The sequence below is a fragment of the Typopeltis vanoorti genome, chromosome 3 (genome assembly GCF_054136105.1).
Source record: "Typopeltis vanoorti isolate ZY-2024b chromosome 3, IOZ_Tvanoo_1.0, whole genome shotgun sequence".
In the NCBI taxonomy this organism is placed as follows: domain Eukaryota; kingdom Metazoa; phylum Arthropoda; class Arachnida; order Uropygi; family Thelyphonidae; genus Typopeltis; species Typopeltis vanoorti.
Genome location: NC_143551.1, coordinates 146675546 through 146689533, shown reverse-complemented (window position 1 = coordinate 146689533; position 13988 = coordinate 146675546). Strand labels below are relative to the sequence as shown.

General features: G+C 34.4%; 1 protein-coding gene across 1 annotated transcript in view; it reads left to right on the top strand.

The window, feature by feature from the left end:
* Positions 1–13988, top strand: part of Pi3K21B (phosphatidylinositol 3-kinase regulatory subunit alpha) — a 405502-nt gene that overhangs the window by 248284 nt on the left and 143230 nt on the right. The window contains exon 11 of the mRNA XM_090416099.1: positions 7982–8092. Within this exon, the coding sequence (XP_090272225.1) occupies positions 7982–8092 (111 nt within the window). The remainder of the gene's footprint in view (positions 1–7981; positions 8093–13988) is intronic.

Sequence of the window (13988 nt, the reverse complement as noted above, 5' to 3'; positions counted from 1 at the left end):
ACATTCACCTGCAGCTATGTCTTTTTTTTCTATTTTGTCTTTTTTTTTTTTTTTTGGCTTCTATTGCACACTACATGGCCTCATCCTCCAGTTCTTCCTTCATGCTGGTTGTTTCTCACTTCTGCTACCATCAGCTGTATCCCTTCCTGTACCCTGTTTTATCTTCCTTAAAAAATTCATTATCTCCTACATTGTAAGGAATTTCTCCTTTATCAACCAAGTCTCACTGATGCCTATAATTTTTGTCTAGGTCATATTAACCAGTGCCAAAAACTCCGCACCTTTGTTTTGATCCTGCCACATAATATTAATATACATGAACTGTCTGTTTTGGGCTAACAGGTACTTTTGGAAATTTCATGAATATCCCTTTTAAATTTGAGACCCTGTGAAACTACATTCAGAATTCTTGGATCCTTCCCATTCTCACACTCACTCACTTCAACAGATAGCATGAGAATGGGAAAGATCAAAATGTCGTTCACTCATCATTTGCATCTAGTACTGACATTCTTACTACCCATACTTTTACATATCTGTTATGGATGAATCCTTTCTTTCCTGTTCCCTCCTGCATTGATTAAAAATGTCCATCTATATTCTGTAATATCCCTCTGTGAGCTTCATATATCTGCCGTATCTCTTCTTTCTGCCTGTTTTGGTATGTGTTATTTTTAATCTCATAGTTCTATTCTACATCCTGATATTATCTTGATCATTCCCTTCTTAAGCACTTCTATATGGACTTTGGTCTCTTGGTGGAAAACTGAAATAATAATAGTAATATCTGCCTGAAAAACAGGCAACCAAGTCTGAAAACAACAGATGCAGTCATAAAAAATGAATAATAATATCCTTATCTATACCCATGAGTTTCTTTCACATGATGCATGATATTCACTACATTTTGCAAAAACTTCTCTGTAAGATTTTGTACAGTATAGTTCCACTTCCAGTAGTGAAGGTGATTTCATTTCAGTAGAATTAATAAATTTCTGGTCAGTCTCAATGCTCTTAGTTTTTTCTGCACTTTATAATAGGAATACAGTTATCCACCATCTATGTGACCATCAAAACAATGATCCTTTATTTAACAAGTCCTATATATATATATATATATATATATATATACATACTGACTTGTGCTAGAACCCATGTAATTGCACTTCAATTATCAGAACAGCCTTCCTACTGTGATTGGATAAATGGTAGATTACTGTAGACCACACCAGAATGGAATGAGAAATGGCCTCAAAGGAGATGAATAAAAAACAATAAGATAGTCAAAATCTGATTATATGAAATTATCAGAAAAGACTAAAACATAGTGCTGAAATTTCATGCTTTAATACTGAAAGCATTTTCTTATCAACATTATTCAGATGATTGCTTATTTTCAATAGGCAGTGAAAATTTATGTGAAACACTATTGACACTCACTATTGCAACAAACTGTCCAAGTCTTAAGACATGGGCACAGTTCTATTCTAAAATGAATTTGCTACAGCAAACTTTCAAATTATTTCTTGTGGTCCTAATAAGTTTGGTATGGTGAGAGTCAGCTGTAATGCATCCTTTATCATCATTATTGTTCTCAAAATCCTGATATGTTCCCTCAGATAGTTTACAGGATACTATGATAGTACTACATAAAAAGTTTACATTATTACTAACTTCCTATAGACAATCCTTCTCAATACTGTTTTGCTAATCTTTCTTGTCTGCTCACACATTTCTAAATGAATGTGTGATCATCCTATAATATACAATATATAAAATGCAATTTTTTTGCTATTGCTGGTTTATTGCAGTGAGACTTATTTCAACAAATTATAAAACAAAAAAATCAAATATATATAAAAAAAAACACAAAATACCCCCCCCCCATCCCAAAAAAAACCACTTTATCATTAACAACTAGCATTAACAATAATACATCATTTTTAGATATCTAGACCTGAGCTTTTTTTGAATGGACTCAAATTACACCTACAACCATTGCAGTCTATCTTAACTCTCTAAATAATACAGAATATGGTTGTTTCTAGCACTCTTGTAAGAATGCCATATTTGGAATTCTCTATTTTTTTAATAATTTCTGGTTAAGTTTTCTTCTCCAATTCAGTAACATTCTGACCTCTTCAACTTATTACTGAAGCTTGATTTTCTGCAGTTCAGTTATTCCAACAGCGAGAGTCATTTTCCTAGGTTATCTCAATGTTTACAACTCCATCTTTCCTATTCCTGTTCTACTTCCACCGACCAAGCAGTGATCTAATGTAAATCACACATCTGTCTACTCGAATACCTGATAACTCTCTTCTCTGTTCAGATACACTTGATCTTTTCTTAACCAGTTCATCTTCTAGCTGTTATCATAGAGGTCACTTCTCTTCTCAGTAATTCATACCATAATCATGTGAATTCATCTCCCATAGTCACCCCACTACTTTCTGCTCAGTCCAAACATATTGGCCATCAGGACAAACATACATACTGGCACACTGATAGTTGCATGTCCTTTGCCACTATCAGGGTGCCAAGCGAAATAATCTCTGGAAATTTCACTCTTTTCAACAGTCAGATTGCTGCCTTCTGCTTTTCTGATTCAAATACCTGCCTTGAGCAAGTTATATAAATTATTTTCAACGGCATGAACACATTCATTCTTAACTACAGCCAAAATTCACATTCACTTTTCAAGCCATGTCAGCATATTGTCAGTAGCTTGTGATGAGAACTCCTTCCTCATACTCAGACTAAACATACCATGAATGCAAAACAACCATCAGCAAATCCATATCTGATTTTCAAAGGACCATCAGTTGAAACTTTCTTCTTATCCCAATAGTAGCCATGCATTCTGGTCTTTTGCACAGGTTATCAGCAAAATACCTGTAACATCTGTACAGCCTTTTTTTTTGTTCATCTAGCTTCCATTCCAGTATGTTAAAGCAAGCCTATATTACCAGCCCATTCCAAAAAATGGAGATATGTCTGTTATCAAGCCATGCATCTATCATGCTCAGGTCCTCTTACACTAGCAGGTTATCTGCAGTCCATTTTTTTTTACTGTGCCATGGCCAACCAGTAATTGGACTACCCATATGGAATTCACCATTGTAGATCAACAGCAGACTCTTAGAACACTACTTGCCTTTTCTGGTATAAACACATAACAATAGTAGCTTTTTCAGCCTCTGAAAAAACTAAGAATCCTTTCTTCAAAATACTAATTTTCACCTATTCAGCTAGCTCTGTGCAAATTTCAAATCCACTTCACTTTAGAACACTGTTCACATGTTTGAGGTTGTGCATCAAAAACTTATCTAAAAATTTTTGATATGCAGAGGAGGGAATTTTGACTTGTTGATGATACCTGTTTCTTTCTGACTGACTTCATCCACTATTTTGCACTGTTTCACTCTTTCTTTTCTACAAGTTTGTTTTATTTTTTTTTATATCATTTTTTTTTTATATTGAGTGGAAAAAGAAATACACCAAGTTTCTTGAAAGCTGAAGAAACTGAGGGTAAGATGTGCTTGTGCTAGGAAAGACACTGGAGGTTGAAGTTTTCCCAGAATAAAAAATGTGATCATATTTGGATACATGCTTATTATCAAAAGCAAAGGGGAGGGGAAGTGACACAAAATCTTTCTTGCAAGAAATTAGAAAGGACTTTTTTTGTGGCATTGAAGTTTATGGTTATCCTTACTCCACTAAAGAATAGTGAAATCAGAGTTTAGGATCTAGCTGCCCAGAATCCTTTTACAGTTTGGCTTGCTGAGTTTGCAGCCTGCAAACTCACCAAACCAGGAACAGTCGTTCTCACCCAGTCTTCATTCAACTTTTCAAGAAAAATATCAATATAGTGTGCACAAACTCTTATGCGTGCTCGATGTTGGCTCCTACCTACTGTTCTCTGCCACCTCGTGTGCGAGATTAATAATTTGAAATATACACACACATATATATATATATATATATATATATATATATATATTTATAAAACTAAATTTAACTGACTAGAACCCGAGAAAGTATAACAAAAACCTTTAATACATCACAACTAGTTTCATCGGTGCTCCGACTTCTTCAGGTGAGAAATAAAAACATAAGATATAAAATAACACGGTAAAAAATGAACTTTACAGCTTAATAAAAAGCAGAATAATAACAGTCATATTTGAATAGGTGACCGCGTGCTACCGTTGGCATGAGTAGTTAAATTTAGTTTTATAAATGTATACATCCCGAGTAAATCCTAATTTCAACAATATATATATATATATATATATATATATATATATATATATATATATGAAACGTACTATTAACTCGGGGTTGGGATATGTTCATTTTTTAAATTAACTGACTTAAACCCGAGAATTATAACACAATGACATTTATTTGAAAAAAACGCAACATGTTTCGTCAAAAATGACTTCTTCAGGCGATAAGAACATAGAAAGACAATAAAAGACACTTAAATTAACATTGACACACTCTAAAGCTATACAACTATAAAGCCATAATATTCGACTGTAAATTACAGTTATGAGCTTGAACTACAGTCCAAGTTAAAGTTCCATTGTTGTACACCTGTGTGTGTGTGGAATCACGCGATCTCCAGTATCTAATAGTAGAGTTGAAAGAGTCTGCCAAATTATAGCTAAGATTATTATTCAAATGAAAAGGGTCTAAGGTGATTTCCCTTGACTCGACAATGCGGCGCTCTATTTCATCATGGCTGATGTGTAGGTTTGAAGTCAATGTCCAATCTATTTCATGTTGGTGGCCTTTGTCTACGTCTCGAAGAGCATCAGAGAGACATTGCTTATAAGAGAACCAGAGCTACTGCTCTGTCGGGCCATGTCCTGCTTTCAATAAACACGAACAACGAAGGCCACCAACATGAAATAGATTGGACATTGACTTCAAACCTACACATCAGCCATGATGAAATAGAGCGCCGCATTGTCGAGTCAAGGGAAATCACCTTAGACCCTTTTCATTTGAATAATAATCTTAGCTATAATTTGGCAGACTCTTTCAACTCTACTATTAGATACTGGAGATCGCGTGATTCCACACACGCACAGGTGTACAACAATGGAACTTTAACTCGGACTGTAGTTCAAGCTCATAACTGTAATTTACAGTCGAATATTATGGCTTTATAGTTGTATAGCTTTAGAGTGTGTCAATGTTAATTTAAGTGTCTTTTATTGTCTTTCTATGTTCTTATCGCCTGAAGAAGTCATTTTTGACGAAACATGTTGCGTTTTTTTCAAATAAATGTCATTGTGTTATAATTCTTGGGTTTAAGTCAGTTAATTTAAAAAATGAATATATATATATATATATATATATATATATAAACATGAGAGCTGCTGTAAGTGAAGGGACACTAGTTCTAAATTTGGTTGATAAGCAAGTGCTGTTGTAAATCAGAGCCTTTGCTAGATAACCTATTAAGCTATTCTCATTTTTATCTAAATTATGAGAAATTTCAAAAGGAAACTTATTTTTCTTGATATCAGGGGAACAAGTTTTACAATGAATGGTCAAACATCTTTGGACAGTTTCCTTAGGTCATAATTTTAGTTATTGTTAATTAGAAGTTTATGTACATTCAGATTGTAGAGAATTGTAAGAAAAGTTTTTTTTTTTTTTTTTTTTTTTCTCCACTGCTAGTCAAGTCCATGCATTAACTGACTGGTCAAACATTTGCATAGTGCTTTTATTAGTTCATAATTTCCCTAAGCCAAAAATGATGTAGTAGTATTTATTTATTTATTCATATGGCAAAAGGAATACAGAACATCTACAGGTCAATGTCCAGTCTGGAAAGCCAATCCAAGGCCTCATCCATCACCTTGTGGATGTCCTGTAGGCCACCACCATGAAATTGGTACTTTGGGCAGTCGTTCACAATATGAATAATCGTCTGAGCCACGTGTGAACAATCACAATAAGGGTGGTCTAACAGTCCCCATTTATGTAGTGGGTAGCCACATATGCCCTGGTTAATTCTGATCCTGTTGATTGATGACCAAATCTTCTTAGGAAGAGCAAAATAAGCTGAAGAGCACAGGGATCTTCTACCAGGAAGCCGTTTGGTGGGAGATTGTTGGACCAGTATTCTCTCCACATGTCAGGTGTTGATGGCAGAGCAGCTGAAGAGAGTTCGTCCATGGACCAAAGAGGCTTTCTAGATTTTAGGCGAAGACTAGGTGGATTTATGAGAGTCTGGTGCAGGGGCAGGAGTGGGTTGCTCATTGCTTTATTAAATTCTTTAATTGAGGCTTGTCTTCTCTGTATGTTTGGTGGTGCAATGTGAGATAGGATAGGCAGCCAGGAAAGAGGGGTGCTTCTCACTGTCCCATTAATTGTGCACATGGTAGAGTTTAGCTGGGTGTCTATAATATTAGTATGTGCACTTCTTTCCCAGACAGGGCACAATATTCTGCTGCAGAGAATGTGAGGGCCAGTGCAGATGACCTTAGGACTTCTGCACCACAACCAACCAAGTTGTTCTAGCAAGCCTTGAAATGATATTGTTTCACGTTTTAATTTTGTTGGACAGGTCGGTGATGTGCCTTTTATAGGTTAGGCTTCTGTACAGGCTCGCTCCAAGGTATTTCGGGTGAGGCTCGTGTTCTACCATTTTTTCACAGAAAGAAAGGTTAAGGTGTCGATTCGCCTCTGCATTGTTCAGGTGAAATACTGTGGACACAGTTTTTGTTGGATTTGGCTTCAAGTACCACTGCTTGAAGTACTCTTCCAGGATGTTCACGTCTGTGTTCAAGGTTGATTCCAGGTTGGCAAAGGAGGTAGATTGATGTAGGATCGCTAGGTCATCAGCATACATATACTTGCTTGAGCTGGTATGTGGTAAGTCATACATGTAAATGTTAAAAAGTAAAGGGGATAACACAGAGCCCTGAGGGAGACCGTTGTGAATGAATCTGGGCCTGCTCTTTTTTCTGCCAATATGGACCCGGATCTTTCTGTTGGAAAGAATGGATTCTAAAAGCTGGAAAGTTTTTTTGCACCTTATAATATTTTCTAGCACAGCAACTTCTTCCTGGCTTGAAGCCAGCTTGTTCAATCGGGAGTGCTCTTTCGATGAGTGGTGAAATTCATTTAAGGAGAATTCTTTCAAAGAGCTTAAAGGTGGAGCAAAGCAAGGAGATAGGGTTGTAGATTTTTCACTTCATTTGGATCTTTCCCTGGTTTGGGCATGGCAATTATTTTGACTTCCCGCCACAGATTTGGTAGTTTACCTGTCATAATTTCCGAGAAAAGGGCTGCCAGCCATGTTTGGCCTTGTTGACCGAGATGTTTTAGAAACTCAGGGAGGATACCATCCATTCCTGCAGCCTTGCCATTCTTGATGAGTTTAAGGCTACCTGTACCTCTTCCTGGGATACTGGGTGTACAAGTTCAGGAAGCTTGGGTCCTGTCTTCCTGTCTTCAGGATTTGTCTGATGGAAGATTGCACAGTAATTTTCCTGATAGAGCTGGGACATATCTTGGAGGTTTTCAATAAATGATTAGTCATCTGATCAGGAGTTATCGCTTTTGTTTTGTGTGTTGTTGGTTCTGCTCCACCTAATTTTCTCAGAAGTGACCAGCTTTTCCTGCCAGATATGGTGAAATTGAGTTCATGGATGGTTGAGATACATCTTTCCTTTCTGTTTTTATCCAGGGTTGCTATGAGCTCCTTAGCAACAGTTGGGTCTTCAGTTTCTTCATATTTGGCTAAAAGTTCCTCAGTTTCCTCCAGCATGGGATGTATTGTTTTCTATAGCCTGTTTTCTGATGTAGTAGTGAATTCTATATATAGATTTGTTATACTTCCTGAATGATTAAAATATATGCTTTTAGATTATTATTATAGTTTTGAAATGTTTGTCTTATTACAAATTATGTATCAAAATTAAAAATGCTCAATGTAATTTGCATTTTTCATCAGCTGTTTTTGGTAGAGATCTTTCTACACAATTTACACCTAGTCTTCAGTCAGCTCCTACATTAGTACTTCGATGTATTCAAGAAATTGAAAGCCGTGGAAGTCAGATAACTGGTAAATAAATTAATCTATTCATATTCAATTTATTTACTAAATAGATTAATTACCATATGGTTTCTTAAAAGATATGGTTTTAATGACATGAAAATCAAAAGTCGCAAGAGGAGTTGCCATTACTTTTAAGAAACCTTATGGTAATATGAAAAAAAAAAAAAAAAAAAAAAGAAGCAAAAATGACACATTATTTCAGATTTATTTTATATAATAAAGATGAGGTATTATTTCGGGAAAATCCCCATGTTACTCCTCTTAAAACCTATTATTTTTACCGCTATTTTTTCGTTCAGGAGTGTCCCTTATTTTAAATACATTAGGTTTTTTTACTCAAGAATTCTTAAGGTATTATAAGTGTATTTTAAAGGTAAATAAATATATACAGATTAATAGGGAGAATTTGCACATACCTTGTTTGGAATTTGGATGTCTTCTTTCTCCATACTTCTGATGTTTGCTGTTAAGAAAGGGGGGGGTTCAGAAACGTGGGGGTGTTTGAGGCAAGGTGGGAAGATAAATTATAAAACCCAGGTTTTTTAAAATAATATATATACATTATTATATTTAAGGGTGCTTTGGGGAAGGATTTATATGGGGAAAAAGGGGCGTGGGGATGCGTTAACGGGGTGCGAGCTGTTTCAGTCCTGTATCGTCATCAGAACATTATGGGAAAAAAGACTTTTCCCGTAATGTTCTGATGAATATATATAATATATATAAGTATATATATTATTTTAGAAAAGCCCAGATTTTATAATTTATCTTCCCACCTTGCCTCAAACACTCCTTCCACGTTTCTGAACCCCCCCCCCTTTCTTAACAGCAAACAGCAGAAGTATGGAGAAAAAAGACATTCAAACTTCCAAACAAGGTATGTGCAAATTTCCCCTATTAATCTGCATATATTTATTTACCTTTAAAATACACTTATAATACCCTAAGAATTCTTGAGTAAAAAGCCAACGTATTTAAAATAAGGGACACTCCTAAATGAAAATAGGCAAAAATAGCCGTAATAATAATAATAATAAAGATGATTTAATTTTTAATTCATTTTTCATTTTATTAATAAAATAATTACGAAGCTTGAACTACCTTTTTTTTTTATATATAATCCTTCTTTCTTATAAATATTCAAATTACATAAATTTTTGCTGAAGAAAAGGCACAAAATTTGATAAAATCATATTTTATCAAAAATAGTCATTAAAAATCAAATAATGAAACAAGCATCGCAGTTAAATTATTTAAGTTACATAATAACTTATCTAAAAGACAAAGATACAGGTAGGAAAAATAAATAAATAAATTCCAGAAAAATCTGCTGAATAATTTTTTTTTGGTCTGGGAGGAAGGGAGATAACCCTAACTAAATATATCAGTTGTAATGTTCTTTTCAACCACTGATTATATACAAAACACATATAAAACTGGTCGGAGGTTTTTTATTGTAAAGTAATAGCCTACTAGTTTCATCGATTTGACTGTTGTCTTCATCTGGGCATACAAGGTGACAAAACAGCTTAAAAAAGATCAAAAAACAAGTTAAGGATATCAGGTTGAAACATAAACGAATGTTAAATGTTATCTAAATTCACATAAAATTTGAATGGTGCAGTAAAAGAGATTCTGGCAAAATACAACTTTTGATTAGCAAAAACAAACATTTAATCTTAGAATCACAAATTTTACACTTAAGATCAAATCACTAATTAAGTTATTATAAACACTTCAGCCTTTCTGGTAATACAGTCTTCTCACAGTTCCTTTTAACTATTTAATAAAGTTCCTTAATGATCATTCACATCAATATCTCATAGTTCTTTAAGTTTCAAATACAATAAAAATTGCAGAAATACCTCTTCACAAGCAAACACTTATAAATTTACACTTTAGCTAATTTTCGCAATAGTTACTATTAGTATAAGGAAATTCTAGGATGAAACTCTCACACTTCTCTGTATAGGAATATTAACAGTTGGAATAATCTTACCGATAATCTTTTTTCTTCACCTACTTATACGTAAACACTTCTTATAACTGTAAACACCTAAACAGTATACGGCACTCATTAAAATATTTCTAAGCACAGCTTATGGTAACTTCAACTTTACAGCCTCTACTATTCCCTAATAACTCTGTTCTTTGCTTCAAGGTTCTGTATGTTCTTGAAAGGTCGGCCCTGAAATTGAATCTCAACTCAAATATCGCTAGTCTATTTAGTAGTCACTCAGCTGTCTTCCATAGCTATAATTGTTATTCTACAATTTATTAGCTAACCGCCTCTCGACTAGTAGACTTTATTAGCTGCTTGAGTGACTTGCCGACTCGCTATTATCGCACTGTGATTGCCGAATGCTCCGATTCCAACCTAATGCCAATCCTCTCCTTTTTCTCTCTCTCTTAATTCCTTCTAATCTCCCTATATTTTCAGTGTTCTTCCCTTTTTACATCCATTCTTCCTGCCTAAATTATTCTCGTGATTTCTTTCTAAAACTCTTTTCAATAAACCTTCTCCTCGCGTGGTGTTCCAACTCGCGCTCGCTTACTTACATACATCTCCATGACAACAAAACAAAATATAATAAAATTGAGCTATTGCAACATAACATTGTCAGAAATCAAATTGATTATATACTGATAAATAAAAGATTCCACAGTAGTATAAAGAGTGCAAAGACTTATCCTGGAACAGATATCTCATCAGACCACAATCCCATAGTTGCAGAAGTACGTCTTAGATTAAAATCAGCTAAAAAATCACAAAAGAAGAAAAAGAAAATTGATGTAGAAAAACTGAAAGACCCGAACATAAATAAAAGTGCCAAGACACAGCTTAACCTGCGATTACAACAGATTAACATAGAAGAAAACAAAAGTGTGGAATCTCTTTGGAATAGCTTAAAGAATGCCATCGTAACAACAAGTATTGAAGAAGTAGGTTATGTGAATAATATAAAACAGGAATGGATAACAGATGAGATTCTTTCTCTTATTGATACAAGAAGATTCCACATTAGTGGTACAAAAACAAAGACCTTGCCAGGTGTACAGAAACACATAACATCATCAAGAAAAAAATAAAAGAAGCCAAGGAAAATTGGATGAAAAATTTATGTACTGAAATTGAACTGCTTCAGAAGAAACATGATAATTTCAATCTGTATAAGAAAATCAACGAAATTTCTGGAAAACTGAGGAAAAAACAAATAGTGTCTCTAAGAGACAAAAATGGAAAAATAGTTCTAGAAGAAGAGAATAAAGCACAGATTTGGATAAAATATGTAACAGAACTTTTCAATGATACTAGACAGAAGCCTATACATATAAAAGATAACATTCAAGGACCAGCAATCATGAAATGCTAAATAGAGAATGCTATACGATACAAGTAAAACAGGAAAAGCCAGTGGACCATATGGTGTGCAAACAGAATTTTTAAAATTAATAGAACCAGATAACATCAAACTTCTTGAAAAACTATTTAATAAAATATATGAAAGTGGTGAATTTCCATCAGATTGGCTAAAATCTACATTTATCACTGTCCCAAAGACATCCAAAGCGAATTCCTGTGGTGACTTCCGACCTAAACATGAAAAATATTTTTGAAAGTAATTCAGAATCGTATTTATCGAAAAAGTGAAGAAACTCTTAAGTGAAACACAATTCGGCTTTCAGAATGGTTTTGTACTAGAGAGGTCCTTTTCTGTAACCAAATATTGATACAAAAATGCATAGAAAAACAGAAATCTGTCTTTATGTGTTTCATAGATTTTGAAAAAAGCATTCGCCAAAGTCAGACACACTAACTTAATAGAAGTCCTTCAACAAATAAGGCTAGACAAACAAGACATAAGACTAATAACAAATCTGTATTGGAATCAGTCAGCTACCGTTCAATTAGACAACATTACCACCAGTGATATTAACATCAAAAGAGGAGTGAGACAAGGATGTGTGCTCTCACCACTCCTGTTCAACATATACACAGAGGTAATCTTTAAAAAAGCATTGGAAGAATGTCCAGAGGGAATCACAATAAATGGAAAGATTGTTAACAACCTACGATATGCAGTTGACACCGTGCTAATTGCAGATAATATTATGGATCTCCAAAAACTCATTGACAGAGTATACATAGAAAGCCAAAGAATGGGAATAAATATAAACATCAACAAGACAAAATACATGATCATCAGCAAACATCCAACCTCATCAATGAAACTGACACTCAATGGGAAAAATATTGATCAAGTGTCAAGATATAAATATCTTGGTTGCTGGCTTAATGAACGGTGGGATCCAGAAATAGATATAAAGACAAGGATTGAAGTTGCACGGCAGTCCTTTATGAAAATGAGAACACTATTCTGCAATAAAGACCTAAACATGGAAGTCAGATGCCGAATGCTGAAATGCTACGTGTGGTCTATTCTGCACTATGGAGTTGAAACATGGACATTGAAGGTGACAACCATCAAGAAAACTGAAGCCTTTGAGATGTGGCTATACAGAAGAATGCTAAAGATATCATGGACAGAAAAAAATTACCAATGAAGATGTCTTAAAATCTATTGGCAAAAGCGAAACATCTTGTACAAATAATCAAGAAACGAAAAACATCATATCTTGGCCACATCATGAGAAACAGCAAATACCGACTTCTACAAACTATTTTGATAGGAAAAATTGATGGCAAAGGAATTAGAGGAAGAAAAAGAATATCATGGTTTGACAACATCAAGACATGGACAGGAAAGAGCAGCGCACAACTGCTCAGATTAGCACAAGAGTGCAGTTTGTTCGCCAAGATGGTCGCTGACCTTCGATAGAAGATAGAAGAAGAGCTATTGCATAACGTTAAACTTCTACCAACAGGAATAAATAGAGAATATTTGCATTTCAATTAATGCGCAGTTAAATTATCAAATACAAACGCTTATAATATTAACATATTATATAGAATAAAATAACTTAATAATATTTAATACAGTCTTTTCATTATTAATACATATATCATTGATTAATTAATTAAATATTAGATAAAATTAAAGGTAGTTATATGAATATTAGATTGTAAAATAAGTTGTTTACATTAAATAATATTTACAAGTCTAGCCCTTGTGATAGAAGATCATGTTGGATTGTGAAACAAATAATAATTATTTAAATCTCTATATATTCAGAATCGAACAATGATAAATGAAACCAGAACAGGCAAATGTATAATCCTTGATGAGAAGAAGAATTATACATTTAATATACTACTTGGTACTACAGACAAGAAATAGGAAGTGCATACCACAAATAAAGATGTTCACTAATGTCTTTCATGTATGAAGCGTATACATGAACTTACATAATAACTTATATTATACATAAGTACATCATGTACTTATTCATAATGCCTCAAATTAAAGTTGCTCTGTTTATATGTCATTAGTTTTCACATGCACATGTGTATGTGAGAGAGAGAGAGATTGGATATGTGTCTCTCTTTGAATTCCATCCCTGGAAAGGTTTCAGTCGCTTTTTTATTTGTGTGTGTGTCTATATTTGAATTCCATCCATGAAAGGTTTTAGCTACTTTTCTATCCATCTCAATGGCTTTAACAGGCCTTTAAGACCCACAACTCTCCAAGCATGCTTGGATTTCGTAACCGAAATAAGAGGATAGAATGGTCACCCCTATGCCTCAAAGTATTCCTGGCTGTATCTCTGTATGTTCATGGGGCCGGTTTGCCTGCTTGCACGATGAAAAATGCCAGATAAACTGGCTGAAAAAACCCTACTGTCCACTCCCAAGACCGGCTAACTTGGCTATGGCTGAGGAAGATCCTTCAATTCCTCACGTCGTCGACGGGAATCGAACCTAGGACACTCCTTCCCCACT